At 32.3% G+C, this 22,663-nt stretch overlaps 2 protein-coding genes across 2 annotated transcripts; one reads left to right on the top strand and one right to left on the bottom strand.

Annotated features, from left to right (window-relative positions):
• Positions 1 to 466: 466 nt before the first annotated feature.
• Positions 467 to 6,913, top strand: LOC123913359 (O-fucosyltransferase 31). Its single transcript, XM_045964077.1, has 10 exons — positions 467 to 1,202; positions 1,298 to 1,360; positions 1,663 to 1,744; positions 1,855 to 1,925; positions 2,891 to 2,979; positions 3,063 to 3,266; positions 4,747 to 5,017; positions 5,686 to 5,913; positions 6,086 to 6,283; positions 6,461 to 6,913. Exons 1-10 carry the CDS (start codon positions 1,068 to 1,070, stop codon positions 6,668 to 6,670), a joined length of 1,551 nt encoding a protein of 516 aa, XP_045820033.1. The 5' UTR covers positions 467 to 1,067; the 3' UTR covers positions 6,671 to 6,913.
• A 1,017-nt stretch (positions 6,914 to 7,930) lies between these two features.
• On the bottom strand, positions 7,931 to 15,288 carry LOC123913358 (mechanosensitive ion channel protein 3, chloroplastic-like). Its single transcript, XM_045964076.1, has 14 exons — positions 14,952 to 15,288; positions 14,677 to 14,870; positions 14,518 to 14,577; positions 14,237 to 14,394; positions 12,772 to 12,895; positions 12,575 to 12,672; positions 12,385 to 12,498; positions 11,751 to 11,811; positions 11,342 to 11,491; positions 11,099 to 11,209; positions 10,705 to 10,872; positions 10,484 to 10,597; positions 9,748 to 9,804; positions 7,931 to 9,041 (listed from the first exon to the last, which is right to left on the bottom strand). The coding sequence occupies exons 2-14, from the start codon at positions 14,791 to 14,793 to the stop codon at positions 8,223 to 8,225; spliced, it is 2,151 nt and encodes a 716-aa protein (XP_045820032.1). The 5' UTR covers positions 14,794 to 14,870; positions 14,952 to 15,288; the 3' UTR covers positions 7,931 to 8,222.
• Positions 15,289 to 22,663: the final 7,375 nt, after the last annotated feature.

Raw genomic sequence — 22,663 nt, 5'->3', positions numbered from 1 at the left:
ATGATTTTTGTGCGACCTATATTTTCACTAACATATTAATAAGGTTACCTATTTTCTAAAAATTTTTACGGGACTATATTTATACTCATATATTGAATACACAGACATGAGTTTTTGGTTATTTTTACAAGACGATGTTTTTACTAATATATTAATTAATAAGGTAGCCTATTTTTTTCACGATTTCTCCATTATCTATATTTATATTATTTTTTTTAACAAAATTTATATTATACTAATACGGATATCTGAGTTTTTTTTGTGATGATTTTACCATTGTTCTTTTTCTATTTTTTTTTTACCAAATATTATATCCATTCTGATTTTTTTTATATTTTGAATTTCTTTCCAATAAATTATTATTTCATGTTACCAAGTGAGAAGTGACAACGCCACGACTCCCGTGCAGACGCACGAGTGTCCGGCTAGTTTGAAATAATAACAAGTATAACCTTTTGTATATGCTGCTGCAACTGCAACTATCACCCTCTATCCCCTCTATTTATGTTTTTTCTTTCCTTCTTCCTATCCCCTTCTCTCTAAGTCCTCTTATCGTCTCTTAAACTAATTTGAATGTTTCAGAAGGTTGTTGTTATTGTTGCAACTATTCTTCCTCTCTTTCCATCTCTAACTCTCTCCCTCTCTCTCCGCGCTTCTCTTTTTATGCATTTTTTTTTAAGAAGTTAAATTAGTCCACTCAAATTATCACCAGAGAGAATCAAATCTAAAATTTTAAGGAGGAACACATTCTCAGGTCCCAAACCAATACTACCAGATGTAAATTTTTTTTATGCAAATTAAATTTTAGTTAATTAGCCTTTTGATTAATCAATTCCTTCATTGTAAAAAAAAAAAAAAAATCAATTATCCTTCGGTAACGTGTATCATGATAATTATTCACATTTAGAAAATTTTGGAACATATTTTACGAATTTTGCAATTTAAGAGTAGATTTTAACATTCCACATGAGATGTGAATGAAAGTTTTCCAAATATTCGAAGTCGTTGAGATTTGGATCTATTGAAGCAAAAGGAACATCATCACTGAAACTCTGATTATTCCCACAATGAAGCTTCATCCATTGAACCAACTAACCCACTCTCAAAAATCAGCTTTTCTCGGCGTTTTCATCACACTCTTTCCGTTTTTCTTTCCCAATCTCTTCCAACCTCTCGGTCGTGCTTCTCCTTCTATGTTCTCCGTAAGTCCTCTTTTTCCACTCTCTGTTTTCTCTATTTCCGTTTTAATTTACGGATGACCTAATTAACTGTTGAAATCCATTGATTGTGATTGCAGGAATGGATTGCTCCTAAACCTAGACACGTAACATTGCTAGAGGATGCTCTGCAACGCCAAACTGTAATTAATTTCACATGTTTTTTATTTTCATGATTAATTTTTCAAGATTTCTGAATTATTGTTATTATTATTATTAGGAAAATGCTAACAAGTGTGTAGGGGCACTTGTTAAAAATGTAAAAAAAGAAATTTTACATTGCATTCAATGCATTGAAAACGTAAAAGATTCTATTTTTTTTACAGTACATTAGTTTGATGTTTTATTTCCATTTTTAGCATGCTTAACAAGTGTTCGAGGCACCTGTTGACATGACCCTTATTATTATTGTTACATTTTTTTTTTTTTGTAATTTCATTTTCAGTCTGTTGAAGTACAAACTAATCTCTGGTCTCCACTAGCTTTCCAAGGATGGAAACCTTGTACCATGCCTCTAAAATCACCATGTGGGTTCAAATTTGTAAATTGGATTTATTTTTTCTATTGAAATTCATGAATGTGTTGTTTGTTAGTGATTCTTGCTTTTTTATTTGTTTTCCGTTTGATTTTATTGCAGCGCTGCCTGAAAAATCTCGGGGTTATATCCAAGTTTTCCTTGATGGAGGATTGAATCAGCAGAAGATGGGGGTATGTAAATGAAATGAGTTTGGTTTTGTACCATTTATTTATCCTCCATTTATTGTCCATTTATGAGAGAAATAGACGCAAATGAAAGATTAGCAGAACCCGTTAGTAGAGCCACCTATTTAAATAGATTCCACTACAGTTGTGTCTATTTCTCTCATAAATGGTCATTAAATGGAGGTAGATAAATGGAGCAAAGGCAAACTCGAATGGAATGAGATTGTGTTGAAAGGGTATAATTTGTTTCAAGAAAAGTAGGGTAAAAAATTAATAAACCATCAACTTGGTCTCCAAAATATATGATTACTTTCCAATTTAGTCTTTGAAGTATATAACAAATGATAAGCAGTCCCAAAAGTAATGAAATCCGTCAATTTAGTTCTTAAGGTATATAAAAAGTTGTCATGTTAGTTGCTAACATTCTTAATAGTAGGGACTAAATCCATGGATTTTATATACTTTAGAGCATCTCTAATAAGAGTCTCTTAGTGGGTTGCATAGAAGGATGAATCCGTTCAATATTTTTTTTCTCCATTGGAGTAACTTTACGTGGCAAAGTAGGTAGCATAAAATTTGAAGAAGTAGCTTAAATAAGGTACGGTATGATCATTGATGTTTAGTTGCAATACGATATTCTATCATCATTAATATATGGACCTTATGTTTTCTTACCATTGAAGCAAAATGTTTATGAGTTGCAAAAATATAACATAGCATTAGTAGTGTATGAAACTTAAAGTAAGTTCCATGAAAAAGACTATTGGAGATGCCCAGAGATTACTTATTATACCTATATACTTCAGGTGACAAAATTGAAGAGACAATGATACTTTGGGGACTAAATTGATGGTTTATTAAAAAACAAAAATACATTAGTAATTTATCATCTATTTGTCATGTTAGAAGCAAATTGCCTTAATAGTTGATCACTCGTCTAATATCAGTCTCCCCCATTGTCTATTTAAAAGATATGTGACGCTGTTGCCGTTGCTAAAATTCTGAATGTAACCTTGGTGATCCCGCATTTTGAAGTGAATCCTGTTTGGCAAGATTCAAGGTATATTTAGATTTGGCTATTTTTGCAACCTTTGTGTCTCCATTTTTCATACTAGCCATTTATGTGGAGTTACGTTTATGCAGTTCATTTGAAGATATATTTGACGTGGATCACTTCATTGATGTTCTTCGTGATGAAGTATCTATAGTGAAAGAGCTTCCTGGTGAGTACTCTTGGAGCACAAGAGAGTACTATGCCACAGGCATAAGAGCAACTAGAATTAAAACAGCACCAGTTCATGCTACTGCTGACTGGTATATAGAAAATGTATTGCCAATACTTCAGAGGTATGTAAAGAGCTTAACCTCAAATTCTGCCACCTTTCATTTTTCTCCCAAATCACCAGATGCATCTGGGTTTTGCCACCATATAGAAAATGTGTTGATTTAGAAGCTTTTGCAGCTAGCTGTTAGAATGAATTTCCATGATACAATTTGTAGGTTTTGATGCTCTAGATATTAATCATGGTATATCATAATCAGATCAGATAAATATTGGGCATGGATAACATATCTCAATTTTCCATCAATTATTGTCTTATCCATTGGAAAAAGATAAGGAGATATTTCAAGAATAAATATTAGGTGAGCTTATGAAATCTATTAAGACGATGATGCACTAGACTTAATGAAGATTTCTCTTACCAATAATGCCAGTGTTGTGACAAGTTATATAAAGAAAGCTGTTTCCAGCACAAGATCATGCCTCTGTTGCCACCTGTCACCCATTTGTATTTCACATCTAATACTATGACTTAGGGCACTCTTGGTGAACTGCCGAGCTGGCAGACACTTTTTGTTGACAAATGCCTATTTTCTTTGTCTACTATCACTTGTCATAGTTTATTGATTTATTCACTTGAGTAGTTGTCATGGGATAAGTGATTTAGTAACTCAGGATACACCTAGGATAGAAGATTTTTGTGTGTTTCTTCTAAGAACATGTGCAAAGTTTTCCTATAGCAACCAATGTTGGAATTTACATAGTTTGAATTATGTGCAAATTTTTGTTTCAGGAAATGTTTTCTTCCCCTTTACTTTCCTTTTAGGGCCCGATTGGTTCGAGTTAGATGGAGGGGAGGGGAGGGGGGTAATCTTGACAAAAAAAGATTTATTTTTATTAAATCTTTTTAAAAAAAAGAACGTTTTTTATTCTTGAAAAAAAAATTAAAAACAAAAACAAAAAATCTCAATTATTAGAGAGATTTGATTGGTTAAAAAACGTTTTAAATTGGCAAAAGGAATATTTTAAATTCATAGAACATTTTAAATTGTGAGGGAACATTTTTAAAAAATTTGTTTTTAAATTTTGTTTCTTTTTTTCAAGAATAAAAAACATTATTTTTTTTTTTGAAAAAATGATTTAATAAACAGAAATATTTTTTTGTCAAGATTACCCTCCTCCCCTCCCCTCCATCTACCTCGAACCAATCGGACCCTTAAATATAATAAAAGGAGAAATATAGTGCATTTAAGTGCCTGCCATGGTAGAGTTTAGGGAAGGTTGGACTAGTTGTGAATCTATTATAGCCAGTCTGTTTTTACAACCCGACACATGGCCTCCTAATGACATGGCAGCAACTCCAACCATTGTGCCAAGGCTCACCTTCATTCTTATAGACATCACACTGTAATTTATTCTTTGGTGTATATAAAATTCTAAATATGCTTTGCTGAGTGCCATAAGCCACTCGGTGTCGTCCTTTAGAAACATATCATTTACATAAATGCCTGTTTTCAAATGTTGTAGATTTTCTCGTTGATACAGTTATGGTGTTGCTGCCATTGCACCGTTCTCTCATCGCTTGACATTCAACGGCTTACCATCACACATCCAGCGTCTCCGTTGTAAGGTCAACTTTGAAGCACTGACCTTTGTTCCACATGTCAAGGAATTAGGAAATATCATTGTTCAGCGCCTTCGCTACAATGCTACTATCAACCAGGCAGAAGAGAGAGACTATTTGCTTGAGGAAACTGATAAGCTTGGAAAACAGCAAAGCGGGAAGTTTGTTGTGTTGCATCTGCGTTTTGATAAAGTACTGTCTTCACTTGCATTTTCGCTAGGATTAAAAAAATTATGGGTCACTTGTCATTCTAATTTCATTTGGAAAGTATTGTTATTGGATTGTGATTTCAATATTATATGCTGAATGTAGTTTTCTATGTAGTTACAATTTGCATGTTGGTAGACTAACTGCTCTATTTGTTCGAAGTAGAAAATCAGTTCAAATTATATTTAGACCAAAGTTTTTGAACTTTTGTTTATGGAATTCTGCTTGCACGCGTGCTTGAATGATAATTTTATGATTTATGCTTCTGTAGTGGAGGAGCTAGTTACTAAACACTGATGCTTCTATATAACAGACATGTTGAACCTGTTTTAAATACCTTTCAGGGGGTAACTATAGCTTGAAGGAACTACATATTTGTATTGCCTCGGTGTGTGTTAATGTATTAGCATGATTGCATGTATTGAAATTTGAATGATGATTTGTCCTCCTGTTGTAGAGTACTGGTTAATATACATGCTTATATAACAAAAAATCTGATTCAGTTGTAAAGACTTTTTGTATTAGCTGCAATTTAAGGAACTGTACATTTCATCTTGAATTCTGTTTAAAATCCAATTATATAATTGACTAGTTATGTTATTTCAGAAAACTAAGGATCTTTTTAGTTTAATAATGATCACTGACATGTGCAGGATATGGCTGCCCATTCAGCCTGTGATTTTGGTGGGGGTAAAGCCGAGAAACTTGCTCTAGCTAAATACCGCCAGGTGCTTTGGCAGGGAAGAGTATTGAATTCCCAATTCACCGATGAAGAGTTGAGAACTCAGGGGCGTTGCCCACTGACTCCAGAAGAGATTGGATTGCTCCTAACTGCTTTGGGGTTCAACAACAGAACACGGCTTTATCTTGCTTCCCACAAGGTTTATTAGCAGCTCATGACAGGATAGCTTTTGTTTATGTAGCAGTAAAGATTCATTACAATGTCTATAACAATATTTTCTGATAATAACCTAATAAAATTTTGACATCTTTGTGCATTATCATTTTATGCTTTAATTTTGCACTTAGTCTGAATTGATTCTATGCCTTTAGGTTTATGGTGGAAAAGCTAGGTTGGAAACTTTAAGCGAGTTATTTCCTTTTATGGAAGATAAGAAGAGTCTAGTCTCTGAAGAGAAACTGGCCATGGTTAAAGGAAAGGCATCACTGTTAGCTGCAGTTGATTATTATGTGAGCATGCACAGTGACATCTTCATTTCTGCTTCTCCAGGCAATATGCACAATGCACTGGTAAGAATCATTGTTAAATATATTTGAAACTTAAACACTTGTGATCGGTTTTATCGCATACCTACTTGTTATAGAAACAAAAGAGTCTTAACAGAACGACAATATGTTATGTATTCGTGCAAGAAATGTAAATTCCCAAAATTTACCATTTAAACCAAATATCTTTTGCATCTTCAGGTGGCACACCGTGCTTATATGAATCTGAAGACTATCAGACCAAACATGGCACTTTTGGGCCAGCTATTTCATAATAAGAGCATAGGGTGGTCAGAATTTCAGGGTGCAGTTCTTGATGGGCATAAGAACCGACAAGGGCAGATAAAATTAAGAAAGGAGAAGCAATCAATATATACATATCCTGCCCCTGATTGCATGTGCAGAGCTTGATTGAAACAAGTTTTGGCAGATGTAAATTGATCTTTAGCTTCACTGCACTTATGGGGCTTCTATAGTTTCGTATCGTGATGTAAGATAGCCAGAGAGTGGGAGAGTGTTCCTCTTTGACAGAGCTCTCCTTAGAAACAAACCAAGTTCTAAAAACAACTTGATGTAACAAAAATCGTCATTGTTAACTATCCTATAATATTGAGTATTTCTATTCACAGTGGAGTTAAATTTTTCTCCCCCAAATTCTACTCGCAGTGGTGTTATGTTGGTTTTTGAATTCCTGCAATTAAGGGTATGTTTATCTAAATTGTTGAACAGTCGTTTGAGCGGATCTAGATGGCGAAACAAACATGGAATGGAACTATAACATGGCTCAATACTCCACACAATATCAATCATGTTTGCATCAATTTGAAAACTGATAGGTATGTTGCAAGCGAGACGAGGGGATAAAATTGAATTTTCAAATGTATATTGCAACATATGATTAATTTTTTGCATCTCCGGTTCATTTGAAAAACATAAATTTTCCCCAAATCCATAATTTTCTGAATGTTTGTTATAACTTATAACCACAAAGACATATCAACTGAAGAATGCCATTAAAAAAACAAACAAACATATCAACTGAAGAACAACACTAAAGTGCTTATGGAAATGCACATAGGACAAGGATTGATTTTATGTCGCATTTATTCCTAAATCTTCAGGATTAGTTGTACTTTTTTTTTTGTTGACAAGGATTAGTTGTACTTTTAGTTTATCCTAGATTTAACTTCTGATTTTTTTTTTTTGATTTAATTTTGACCTACAACAATCTCTCATATTTTGCGTCAAAAAGAAAAAATAATCTCTCAGTTTCAATTATTACAAAGTGAATCAATTGTTTTGAACACTCTTCTTATTATACTTATAATTTAAAACTCACTAATAAAAAAATATTTCATGTCTCGAGTATATAGTAAATACCTCAATAAAAGATATATAATGTTAGATGGAAAGAAACTGGTAATTGTTTACTGAATTTTTAAACAATGAGATTTGATTAACTAAAAAATAACTATCAGGGCCAAAATTACACACAAAACTGGAAAAAAGATAAAAAGTTTGATTAAGTCAAAATATTATAAACAACTTCAATATTGCTTTTCCCTTCGTCTATTTCGCTAAAGAAAATTACAGGCTGGTAACAGTATTAAACTGCACTGCTCCAATTTATCTGCCAACAATAATCCAAATGAGATGATAATACAGAAAACAGAACTGCAATTTTCCTTGTCTTTATTACTTATAATTTAAAACAACATTTTTGGCCCATACTCAGGAGAAAACAGGTTCTCGATGAGATACAATAATACAACAAATCATGAATTGATGATTGATAATTATGTACATATATGCGCAATCAGCAAGAGAAATACACAGTATAATTCCAACTTTAAAAAGACAGCTGGATCATTTTTTGCAGAACTTCAACCTAAAGAATAAACCAAAATGTCAACTTATACTCATGCTTATTTAGCTACTACTAGTACCTACCAATCTAGTGATTCTAGTCATTCTGCTTAGCATTTGGAAATGAAGACATTGGACCATTATCTTTGTTAGTAGGAGGTCCATTCCCATTCCGTTGGACAGCAAACTCTTGTGACTCGGCCAAGTTAGGAGATGGACTCATTTCTTCCTCAATTGGAAGAGTTCGTTTTGAGCCTTCAAGTGCAACCCCAAGAAGAATATTCTCTTCTAAGGGAGGCCGTAATGATGATGGTGGCACTGAAGATTTCTCTTCATCTTGCTTTGACGGTGAAGTAGCAGAAGCAGTCTCTCCCCTGCCAGATTCATGGGAAGTAACGGGCGAAGTTTCAGATACAGCACTTTGAGCAAGATTTTTAGATGCAGAATTCGAACTACCCTTTCCTACATCCCCTGCCCTTTCTTTTTTAGGCTGCATGGTTTTGGAGGTCTTCTCCACCGAACTATCAGAACCCGTGTTCTGGATTTGGGCATCAGAACTTGACTTGGATTTATCTTTGGAGTTTACACCAGGTGGAGAGGCTGTTGTTGCTGCCAAATTGTCATCACCTTTGGAATCAGATGCTGCAGTTTCAACAATCTTGGCATCTTTTTCCTCATTTGCACGAGTTGAACGAGTTGATGGCTTAACTTTATCTTCACCGTTGACTTTATATGGTGGTTCTATCAGTAGGAATGGGCGATTTACTGCTGCTCTAGATCGAGTGAAAATGCTATCCCCAAAGGGAATATTTTCCGAGGCAGGCTCACTGTATACTTTCTGAACAGTGCGGATGGGAGTGGCTAACCGGGCTCGATGATGACTCACAACTCTGAGAAGATCCAAAAGGATCGCCTCCTGTTTTAATAAACGTAAATCACCTTAGTTAGGCTACTTATATTTATTAGGAAAAACATAATCAAATGATCATATATTAAAATAATAATGATCTTAAATGTAGAAACACTTGAGGCCAGATTCTTTTTTCACCCCCACGAGGGCACATGAAAGTTCCAGGAAATCAAGATGGCAAATAAATGATAATATAAATTAAGCTAACAATTTCTTTATCTACATCTGTAAAAGCAAAAATACCAAATCTGCCGTGTCTCCGAATCAGTTATTTATCGACTGTTTGTTATGTAATTACTGTATTATTATATTATTTAGGTTAGGACAGCTGTAGAAATGTCATCACTAAAATCATAGCATCTAGTCAATCCCTCCTATTATAGTGATTCTCAATCGTTTCCTTTTTAAAATTAGGATCTGCTCTATATTTCACAAGTTCAAATATTCTCAAATATCCATAGAATAAGCATCATGTAAAACAATCAATTTCACGAAATCCCACAAACTGAAGTCCAAGTACAGCAAAGACAAAATCAGTGATAGATATCAGTGGCAAATAAGAATGAAGTGGTTCTATTATAATTAATGACATGCTGGTATCTACGAAAAAATCAGGATCTAATTAATTAGCAAAAATAAAAAATAAAAAATTGTCAACATATTGCATTATGCCATAAGAAACTGCAATTGACTTGGGTATGTATTATTTTACCTTAACACAGAGGTACTCCTCAAAATGTGAAGTTTTCACAAAACAAGATATCAATATCTGCAATGGAAAGGACCATTAGTAAGATATGGTAAATTGATAAACAAGTAAACAACAACAACAACAACAGTAAAGCATTTTCCTAGGCTGAGTCGACTACTTGGATCAAACAAAAATGTTCTCGTAAATTGTGTATAGAGACAAACCAATCTATAATATTCTCAATGGTTTGGCACTTTGGCCTATAGTTTTCTAGGTCTCCCTATACCAACTATTGGACTCCCATATGTTTGATATACTCCCCTTATTGTAGTTTTTAGAAGTTTTCTCCAATTAATTGACCAAATCACATAAAACGAGATTCAGCCATCTTTTTCACAAAAGGTGTCCCCCCAACTTTTTATCTAATGCATTCATTCCTAATCCTATCTTATGTTGTGTGAGCCACTCATTAAAACATTGAGCGTATTTTCTTAAACGGCTCTTGTCTTTACCATCAACATTCAGTCCCATACACCATAGGTTTTATAGCTATGTGGCGTATAGTTCCCCCTTATGCCTTAGTCGGACTCACTTATCATAGGTAACACCCAAAACACTCTCATTTGACTCACTTTGCTTGAATTTTATGGTCTACCTATTCTATATTCCCATCATTATGTACAATAGACCCAACCAAAGACGGTGTCACATTTGTCATATATGTAAAGCAAAATTATTGAACAGAGCAGACATATACCTTTAGAGCTTGATTTTCAGGATTGATGTCTTCCAAAAAGACTCTTCTGTGCAATCTCTGCTGCTCCACTTGAGGATTTTTAGCCAAAACCTTGCGCATATCAGCTACAATACTCTGCATGAAAAAAATGGAATGGAGATAACATCAGTTTTCACATTAAAAAATGAGCATCATAAACTACTTGAACAAATGTTTAAAGCATGAGAACTAATAATGCTCACATTAATTTTGTTAACATCCAAGTGACTAATAGAAATGTAACTCTTGATGCGCCAATGAGATTTCTGAGTCAAATTTCTTACAACATTGACAGTGAACTTGTGATTAGGAATATGAACTGCCTCACGATCATCACCTCTAATAATGGTTGGTGACCACCAGCCCACGTGCTGAAGAAAATATGAAATTTGAATACAACATCGCAGAAGTAATGCAGAGAAGAAAATCCATGAATGGTAAACTCCACAGTTATGCGAGAAATAAAAGATCTACTATCGATGATAATAGATCTTCTATTTGTCACATGATTATGGGGACCACCCATTTAAAATAATAAAAAATTGAACAGACATTATACTCCTTATATGTTAAAGTTCCTTTAAAGTAGATACAAACCTCAACTGTGCCGGAAACCTCATATCCTTCAATCTTTGTTTGAATCCACTCATTCAATACAAATGGCCGAGTTGTGTGGATCATTATACTTGACAGAAAGTTCGTAAATATCTGGGTCAATCACAATTTACAAGTATGAACTGAGAATGGCCGATACAATTATGGTAACAATCCACAAAATACAAGAGATGGGGATTAAACAAACTATACTAGTACAAAGTAGACAATACAAAAGAAGTGTACCTCACGACCGGCAAGAGTAAGCAATACTGTGCCCAAACCTCCAGCAGTTAACCACTTCTGTGTGGAGAAACCTAGCAACTCCATGAACAATGACACAGCAGCAACCCATACAGCGGTGTATATTGCCTTCCCAGCAAAATCAAGGCCCATCTGTCAATCAATTTTGCTTAAATGAGATGTCGATAAATATATTAACAATCAATTTTTTATTCTTAGGCGCCTATTTTAATCCTAATATTAATTTCTAGTGATATTACAAAAAAAAAAAAATCCATTTATATTCACCCAAAAGAATTTAAACAACAAAAATAACTAGTTCATCGGTACTTCGAAAGAAAAGGACTACAAACACAGCAAGTGAAAAATGACGAACTACAAAGCAGTAAATGAAAATGTAACATAAACATACATTTCTTGCATCACTTGATTCATTTGCATCCATAAAGAATTTTTGAGCTTGTTGAATCAAGCTGAAAACAAAAAATAAACCATATAACATTATAACTTAAACATAATCAGAACCCGATACACATTTAAAACTAAAAAAGAGAAACAATTTTTCTTCAAAAGAATAAAGCTGTATCTCTTCAAGATCGATACAAAGCAGAAAATCATATCTACTATTCCCTCCGTCCATAATCTTTGGTCTTTTAAGCTTTTTACTTTTATTCCTAAACTTTCGTTGTTTTTGAAAACTATGATACAGTTAAATATGTTTTTTCCATGTGTACCCTTTAAAAAAGCAAAGCAAACATTAAAAGAATTTTACTTTTACTAGATAAATTAAGGATAATAAGGTCTATACTTGTCTAAATTTACTTTTTCATAGCATGCGTGATCCAGCTTTAAACGACCAAAGATTAGGAGTGGAGAGAGTAAGAAATAGCAATGCAAACTAAATACAACATAGCTGGGAGGGGAGAATATCTATGTCTTAGATTCATAGTTATTAAGATAATAGTAAATGAAATCAATACAGAAAACCCATTTATGAAATTATTTTTCCAATTCTGGTGGTCATGATTCTTCCAGAAATACAATACCTTGATAAACAGTAAGCAAATGAAATCACTGTTGACAAAGATCTCACAAAATTAAGCAGTCGTTGCTTCACGGCCTGACTAGTTTGAGATGGCATGACTATTGGATCTAATGCCCTGAAACAAACATTGCTATGATCAATCAACACTGTCAAGGATTTAGGAGGGGTTTACTTACGGATTAGAAACAAACCTGCATATGAGCATTGCCCCAGTCCACAATAATAATGGCTGAAAATAAGATGTCATAACATATCGCGAACTACTTTTCTTCCAACTACTATCCGTCCTCTGGAAAAACAAATCACAGGTTAGTAAAGGTGCTAATTATATAATACTCAATCAGGTTTGGAAGAAATGAAGAAATGAAAATGGTAAGTTGGTAATTACTTGAAGAAATAGAATCCTGCTGAGACGAATGAGTGGCTCAATACCATAAACAGCAAAGGCAATAATACCAAGGGCTGGGATCAATCGAAGCAAAATAGGGTTTCCAAGTAAAGAGTCATATGACCTGCATGAATATATCTAAAAGTTATTTTTCCGTAGATTGTGCATTGAATAATAGGTTAAAAAAGGGAAGAGATGCAACAAAGAAAATACAAATTTAACACCAACTGATACTAGTCCTCATCCTTCTCGAATAACAGAGATACAGATAAAATGTATCGCAATATCGTCTTGCAAATTACTTCAAAATAGATCATGCCAATAAATAGATGCCGAAACCGGATGTGGTTGGCAGAAAGTAACCATACAACTTAGTTTGACAATTTTCTTATTGTGTTGATCAACAACAAAACGAGCCAAATGATTAGTGGTGAGGTTGTTCAGGCTTCCTTTCACTTCAGTCATTCCTCCAAAAGTTTCATGTTCCGTTTCATATTTATTACTCTCTGTTATCCCTCTTCTTTGAATGTTAGATACAATTCTTTGTTACGATAACAAAGAATTTTATAACATTCAAAGAAAAGTGATAATAGAGAGGAAGAAATTGGAAACGGAAGATGAAACTTCAGGAGGAATAACTGCAGTGGGCGGAAGGCAGAACAACCATACCATTAATCATTTAGCTCGTTTTGCCGTTGATCAATACAATAAAAAAGAGGTTGATTTAGAAAAGTTTCCACGATTTAATGTGTATGTTTGTATATGGCTTTATGATTCTTGGCTTTTTTCCCCACTATGAAATTGTGTTTGTTTGGATGTGCATCTTTCATTTTTATGCAATATAATTTAAGTTTGTTGTCTTTCTCATGATATTACATGTATAATACTATACAATACTAATGCTCACCTTGTGCCATTAATATTTTCTACATGTCTTTTGAATTTGTGTTAATAATTTACCATAAAACTTAATCACTTTCGGTTATTCATCTTTTTTATTGTGTTGATCAACAGCAAAAAGAGCCAAATGGTTAATGGTAGGATTATTCTGGCTTCCTTCCGCTTCGGTTATTCCTCCCAAAATTCCCATTTCCAAATACTTTCTCTCTATCATTCCTCTTCTTTGAATGTTATCTAACATTCAAAGAAGAGGATAATAGAAAGGAAGAAAGTGTAAATGAAAGACGATATTTTGGGAGGAATAACATAAGTGGAGGGAAGCCATAACAACCTTACCACTAATCATTTGGCTCGTTTTGCTATTGGCCAACACAACAAAAAGAGAAATAACCGAAGTTGATTGAGTTTTTACAGTAAATCATTAACATGAATTCAAAACACAAGTAGAAAATACTAACGGCATAACCATTAGTATATACATGTAATATTATGAGAAAGATATACAAAAACACACGCTAAATTGTTGAAACTTTTCTCAATTGACAAGAAAAAGTGAGAGACTGGCCTTGTTAAAAAAACACTAGCAGATTTCATGAGGGCAGTCCCACTCCCTCCACCCGGTAGCATGGCAGACCGACATACAAAAACACCGCACCTGGAAGGCGCATGCCTTATTGGAACATGTACTCCACTCAAAAAATGAAGTGCCAAAGAATCTCGCTTCTGTTAATTCCAAAACAAAAAAATTCAGCGTCAGATTTCACACTAAATAAACACAATTAACATTAACCCAACTCTAGCCAATAATCTAAACACTTCCAAAGCTAATTGCACAGAAAGACATACCAAAGTACACGGTAAAAGATTCATGGTGACCAAATGTAACCGACTAACACGCGCCGGATTCTGTCAAATGAAAATCAAACTCAGCATTCTTAATTTAAATTTAAACTATACAGAAACAGAAAAATAGCTCAAAATCAAAATTAAAATATTAGCACATACATGATGCTGAAAACTTCGAGGTCCATTATAATTACTTTTGAGCCTAACATCAGGAGAAAATTGCATTGAACCTGGATACACCATTGTTGAAATTGAAGACTTGAAGCACAAGTTCATACAATTCCAATCACTTCAGAGATGAAAAATCACTCAATGCCAAAGGATTACAATTAAAATTCAACGGAAAATAAAACCTGCAAGAAATAATAATTAAAACAATAAATAAACAAAACAAAACCCTAGAAGATGGAAAATAAAAATGAGATCTAAGATACCTGAATTGAATTTATGATAAGATGATTTTTTTGCTGGAAACATATTAATAATAGAGGTTCTTCATTTTTTCTTCCTTGAAAAAATTGAAGACTAACATTACGAGATTACCCCTCAGTGGAAAAAAAGCCAAGGTGGAATGGATTTGGCTAAGTTTCTTTGTTCTTTCTCATCCAAGTTAAAGGGTTAATTTGTTTCGTGTACGTTGGTTGGTTGGTTGTTGTCTTATCAAAAAGCACTTTTACGGAATAATCTATTATTGTGCTTTTAAACTGGGGATTATAGATTTTTTATTGTTAGATTAGATTTTTTATGTGGCGCCTGGAAGATGGCTCTTGTAAAAATCATAATCTAATCCGAAGTGTAATAAAAGACGACTTACGCGGCATGTTTGTCTGCCTAAAGTTTTTTTTTTTTATCCAATTAAATCGATGTTTGTTATTACGATGGATAAGTCATAATTACCGCGATTATTTTTGCAAATTTATGATGAATTTCTTTTATTCTCATCGTGATATTAAATGTAGGTTAAATCGATTGAATTGAATAAATTATTTTTAAGAAAAACATTTTAATATTAGTTTTTTCATTTTTTTAATTACAATAATATTGGTATGAAGTTTCTACTATCATTAATGGCGATTAATCTCTCTCAAGGAACCTATGGAGCATACAAGATAGGTTTTTCTCTCCTAACCAAATTTACTTCATATGGTTGGGAGAAAAGAACCCACCTTATCTGCTCCACAAGTTCTCCGACAAATATTAGTCATCACTAATGGTGGTCGAAACTTTGTACCAATATTATGGTAAAAAAAAAATATATTATCATTTAAAAATATATCCAATGAACATGTTTAAAATAAATAAGTATGAATATGTTTAATAAATATCAAATGAAAAATTATATTTAATAAATATTTGAGACAACACTAAAATTAGCTACGGAGTATACATTACCCTCCTTAATCTCTTTTAAGGGATGGCAAAAAAAACCAAACCCGAGAGACCCACCCGAACACAAACCCAAGTCAACGGGCGAAACCCGATTTGACTGGGTTTGAGTTTGGGTGACACCCGATAATATGGGTGTGGGTTTAGTATCAGTCAAACCCACACCCGAAACCCATACACCCACCAGAAATATTTTATAATTACCTAATTACCCCCATAGTCTCCCTCAATTTTCTTGGAAGACCTTAAATTTTAGTTGTAATTTAATTTCTTGAAAGTCTATGAAGTAATTTCTTGAAAGTCTATGTTTGAATTTTCTTGGAAGACCTTAATTTTAGTTATAATTTAATTCAAAGTGTATGTTGGAATTTAATTTCTTAAATTTGTAAATTATTTTCAAATGTGCTACGGGTTTGGGTGGGAAAAACCCGAACCCAATGGGTGTGGGCGTGAGTGTTGTTTTGCCACCCGAACAGTCTTTGGGTTTGAGTTTGGGTTTGGGTGATGATTTTGAGTGTGGGTTTGGTAAGTGTCAAACCCGCACCCATGGACGCACGTTGCCATCCCTATCTCTTTTTTGAATTTGTAAAACTTAATCCTATGAACCACTGCATGGATATGATCCCCCTGAAAAAAGATATAATATAAAAAAAAATATTAAAATAGTATTCTATCTTATTTCAAAAATTAAATATTCAATAATAAAGAATGAGGAAGAAAAAATTGAATAAAGAGTACCTGAAAAACTTATGTTTGAATCCATGAGAATTTTCTCCAATGAAAATTATCTCTCGCTATGTACTTAAGGTACTAAAGACGAACAACTCTCGCAATTAAACTCTAGTTTTTTTTCACAAGGTGGAATTTTAAAAATTAAATCTCATGAAAAAATATATGTTTTTTATACACACAAAACTGAAAATGTTTATTAATGAATGCTGCAGAATTTGTATTGACCATCGTGTCTTTATATAGTGTAAGGAGTAGGGGGAGTTTGTACTACAAATGGTAATCAATCAATATGTTTTTGGCAATTTATATTAAAAATATTGTAAATATTATGGCAAATTTGGTTTTGGCAATAGATTTATGCTTTTATCTTTTCTTTTTTCTTTTTGACTAAAGATTTATGCCTTTCACCTTAAATATGTATTTTGACTTTTTGATTTTATGAATTAATACCTTATATGTATTTTGACTAAAGATTTATGCCCCGACCTTAAAATGTATTTTGACTCTCCGATTTTATAAATTAATACCTTAAATGTATTTTTACTAAAGATTTATGCCTTGACCTTAAATGTATTTTGACTCTCTGATTTTACTCCCTTCGGCCTCATTTATAAGCAAAAGTTACTTTTTAGATTCATTGAACAACTAATGTAGCTAGCTTAAATATAGGCTAGATACATTGACTTTTTAATGAATTTAAAAAAACAACTTTTGCTTATAAATAAGGTCAGAAGGAGTATGAATTAATACCTTAAATTTATATTGACTCTCTGATTTTATGAATTACAGTAATTCATATCATGATAATTAATGTTTTAAATTATAACATGTAGAGTGAACTTGATACGGAGGATCACGGTTCAATCATTCGTAACTGCGATTTTGAGAGGATTGAAAGCATTTAATGCAATAATTGATTTTCGAATTAGATTAAATGGTTGAATGAATCGGATACCGGTGATTAAAATTTTTTTTACAGTACTATGGCTCTGTTTGGTAACACAAATAAGCTAGCTTATAGCTTATTATATGAGCTTATAAGCTTGTTTCAAAAAATTAGAGGTGTTTGGTAACAAGCTTTTTGTACTAGCTTATAGCTTTTTTTCATATGCTATTTCAAGTAGCATTTGAGCTTATACCTTATAGTTTTTTTACACTTTATTCCATTTTTACCCTTTAATTTAATAACTACCCACCCTAAAAAATAAACTACCTACTATCAATTATGTAATTTTATATTTAATAACCACTTTAAAAGCTAATTTTACCAAACACTTTAATTTCAATAAGCTAGCTTTTCAGCTATCAGCTATAAGCTAGCTTTTCAGCTATTAGCTAGCTTATCAGTTGTCAGCTAGCTTATAGCTTATTTTTACCAAACAGATCATGTGTATGTAGCGAAGATTTATATATGTGGTCTTAAATAAAAAAATTATAGTACGTAAATATATGTGGTCTTAGGCAAATAAAGTGGCCCGCTACTAGATATTTTTGGAAAATTTTCATCTCCAATATTCAGCACACAAATCACGTGCCTATTCTCTCTATCTCTATCCCATCCCATCTCAGTCTCACAATCACAAGTCACAACATTATTGGTAGATAATAAATATGTCACCTTCCTCTAATAATCTTCCTTTGCATTGCAAGGGCATTTTTTTTATGATTAATGTGGTAAACTTATATATATATATATATATATATATATATATATATATATATATATATATATATATATATTTATTACCATGATATAGGTAAATTTTTATCATAGTAGAAAATGTATGACCAAGAAAGAGAAAGAATTTCCTCCTGTGGATTTTCATTTTGACACGAGGGAGAGTAATGTGAGTCTTCAAATGCACTTGGAGATAATTTAATTGGAGACAATCTACTCTAGACCAAAAAATAAGACTTACTTGTGTGTGATAGAAGATCATTTTTCATATACTTTTAGATTGTTTTTCAATGATGTGGTGAGAAGAGGTTGATCGAGAGAAAATTAGATGTTAAACGAGTGTTAGAGAGTCAAGGGTATTTAAATGCAAGACCTCAAAACAAATATAGCACCACATTATCCAATTTCATTAAAAAAATTAGTAGCGCAGATTGATAATTAGTTGTCTTTTATTTGTGTGTAATTATTTTGAATATATATGTATATAACGTTCATACCTAATGAACTAATTGCTAATTTTAAGTGTTACACAAATTATTTTATTTGTGAGGGAAAAAATTTTATTTTATGCAAACTCACAAAATTTGGCCCACATCACATTTGTAGGAGCTATAAAATCTCGAAAATTGCTCTTTAGCCTTCATGCTCTCATTTTACTCTTTATATAAAAATCGGAAGTTACATTTTGAATCAGATATCTTCCTATCGATGGTTTTTAGAAGGTATCTATCCGGTTCTAAATATAAACAAAACATCACTTTTACGTTTTATTTATTATTCAATAAATCTGAAAAATAATTTTTTTTCTTCTTATATTTAGAATTAGAGGGAGTATTTCCAATAACCTATTAGATCGTAACTCGTAAACCAAGATATTCTTAAACATAAAAAAAAAAAAACTTTGTATGTAAGTTAAAATTAGCTTCAACATCTAAACTTTTTTAGATGCTCGCTCATTTAACTTCTCCATAAACATCTACAAATTATTGAAAAACTTAGGCTTAAATGCAGTTTTGGTCCCTCAAGTTTCACAATTGCTTGATTTTGGCCCCCCACATTTCAATTGCTTGATTTTAACCCTCTAAGTTTCACAATTGCTTGATTTTAGCCCTCTAAGTTTCAATTGCTCGATTTTGGCCCTCCAAGTTTACCCCATTTTGCATTTGCTAGCCCCCGTTGACTTTTTTGACTATAAATTGCTTATGTGACATTTTAAAAAAATTAAAAATATGTTTTAATTAAAAAATAATAATATTTGCTTTTATAAAAATGTATTAAAAATTGTTTTTTTTAATAAAAAGTTTAATAATTATTTTTTATTTAAAAAAAAGTTTACAAAGTTTTTAAAAAATAATTCATAAAAAGTTTTTTTTTTTTACTTTTTTATATAACAAAATTATTTTACAAACTACATATAATAAAATAAAAATTATAATTTAGTTTGTAAAAAAAAATTTGTAATTTATTTATTTATTTTTAAATACTTATTTAATTTTAAAATGCCACATAACCAATTTTTAATCAAAATATTCAACGGGGGGCTAGCAAATGCAAAAGGGGGTAAACTTGGGGGGCTAAAATCGAGCAATTGAAACTTGGAGGGCTAAAATCAAGTAATTGTGAAACTTAGGGGGTTAAAATCAAGCAATTAAAATATGGGGGACCAAAATCAAGCAATTGTAAAACTTGGGGGGCCAAAACTGCTTTTAAGCCAAAAACTTATTCTAATTGATCAAATGCTCCCATAAAACGCTAGACCATGTTTATACAACCACAAAATAATTGCTACCATAATACTCTAACTCATCACTACAAGAAATTTGATTTTTGGCAGCGTTTTTTTTTTATTACAAGTCGTTGGCAAAACTATCTTTCTAAAAAAATGTGCTGCCAAAAATCAATTTTTTTGTAGTGTCTGAAATAGAACATGATAAACAAATTATTGAACATTGGCATTTTTTTTTTGGATTATCATTTTATAAGTACAAAATTTTCACTACCATTATCGGTAATCTCCATTGCAAAATTTGTAGGATACACAAAATAAATTATCTCCTGTCCCCTTCAACCAAACCTTTTCCATACACAGAATCAACCAATAATTCAACATTATACTCCAACAACTTATCTAAAATAGCCAGCACAAACCAAATAGCTGCATAACACAACAACAAATGCAGGTTAAATTTGCCCATAGTCTTCCAAATTAAATATTTGAGCATGTACTCCAAACACATAAACCGAATATTCATGAAAGCATACATTCCTTGAAGCAACATATTCACTAGATCATGAAGATTACATTTACATGAGAGCAACTTATTGAACTAGTATTGAATTGGCAACACATGCTGAAACAAATTTTGGTAGTCTTATAGCCTTCATATTAGAAAGAATCATCAACCTAGCTAGAACGCAAAACTTCACTAAAAATCTCATTACCATCACAAGCTGAAGCAACTTTTGGTAATCTAACAATAGCCTTTATTCCAATATTCATCATCCACGTAACTAACTAATCATCTCTTTTATTTCGGGAGAACCCGGGTTCGATTCTTGGGTGGAAACAATTTCTTGGCCAGACTTTACTTACCTCGCGGTCGAACTCTGGACTACTAGGACATCTTTCCCCTAAGAACCAGAGGATTTATAAACTAATCATCTCTTTTCTAGTGACTCCAAAGTTTATATAACGAAGAACAATACACTGAAAATATAGCTTAAGTCTCAAGTCTTCTATAAAATCATGCATTCTTCTCCTAATGTCAAAGTAAGAGGATCATTTGCAAGAAAAGAAAGAAGCAATAAAAGTCAATTATCATTCTCTAAAAATCTTATGCACACTCTTTTAATCCCATAGGATCATCATTTAAGAGTGTGCACAAACAACCTCTACAAATACATTTTATGAAGTTGTAATTTGAAGCCTCCCATATATATTACCAATTGTGTTTAACTTTATCCTCATTCCAAAGGTAACTTGAGAGATATATATTTAAGTACGAATACACGAATTTTAAAAGGATCACAATATAACCCTCTTTTAGAGATATTCTTATACTTCAAGAAGTAGTATCCAATCAACGATAGAGAAAAAAGAAATGTGATTTTTTTAGTTAATCTACTAATAACCAGAATGAATGCGGGTACTTAGGTACCAAACGAGTATGAGAATAGTTGAGTATTGCAATTGTTACGCACAAAGGTACGTGTCAGTTTGGGTACAATTTTTAAATTTTTTAACGGTTAACACAAATATTACAACACCATATTCATTGTTATCCCTAAATACACTCGATCAACTTAATCTAAAGTGATATATAAAAATACTTAAATTGATCACCATTTGGATACACATGTACAAAAATACCTACTCCAAAATTATTTTAAAAATATATTGGTTAATTTGTTTCATTCTCGACCTTCATTTCAAGCCCAAATAATGTCTCCCCGTGCTTGTAACCACCCAAAATTTCCTCAATGAGATAACATTAATACTAGACAATACTTTACTAATTTTAGTTTTAAAAATAGTAAATTATGAAAAGAGAAAAAAATTGTGAAAAAAAACAAAATATGAAGTCCTTTTTATCGTATATAATCCAATATTAAATATATGTAAAAATTAGTAGAAATTTTCTGATGTATTTTATTCAAATTATTGACCAAATAGATCAATTTATATTTGAGACAGAATGAGTAATATTTTTTATATTTTTAGAGATCATCAATAATTTTCTTGATGGTCTTATAATTAGGCCGACCCTCACTAAATAGGTGAAAAACAAACTTTCATGATAATAAAACAACTTATCTTATAGTCCGTAAAAAAAAAACAACTTATCTTATCAAAATATAAAAATAAAGTCAACTTTCAACCGCTTTTCAACCTCAACAACTTTCATCTTCCTCCAAGAGGCACTATTGATGAAACAAGGCAAGGCAGGAGACTTTACATGGAATGAATTGTCGCTAAACGATTTCACGCATTCGTATGTATATTTTTTTAGTCAAGTAATGTAGTGGTTAGAAAATTCACCTTAATGTGAATAAATGGGACGTGTGGGGTTTTAATTCTGCCTCTTGCATATATAGTTTGATGTTCCTGCCAACTGAGCTAAGTTCACGGGGACACACATTAATGTATTTGGAACATTGTGATTGTCCGATTTGGATCAAATAGTTAAAGAAAAAACATATTTTATTTAATCATTATTCAATCTTAATCGAACAACTATCAATGTTCTAGATGCATCATCTGAGTGCGTGTTCATTGGATAGCTGAAAATCACTATGAGGAATTGGAGAAAAAGGCCACAAACATAAAATATTAACAAAGACCTTTCTAAA

The sequence above is a fragment of the Trifolium pratense genome, linkage group LG3 (genome assembly GCF_020283565.1).
Source record: "Trifolium pratense cultivar HEN17-A07 linkage group LG3, ARS_RC_1.1, whole genome shotgun sequence".
In the NCBI taxonomy this organism is placed as follows: domain Eukaryota; kingdom Viridiplantae; phylum Streptophyta; class Magnoliopsida; order Fabales; family Fabaceae; genus Trifolium; species Trifolium pratense.
This window is presented reverse-complemented; position numbering and strand designations above follow the sequence as displayed.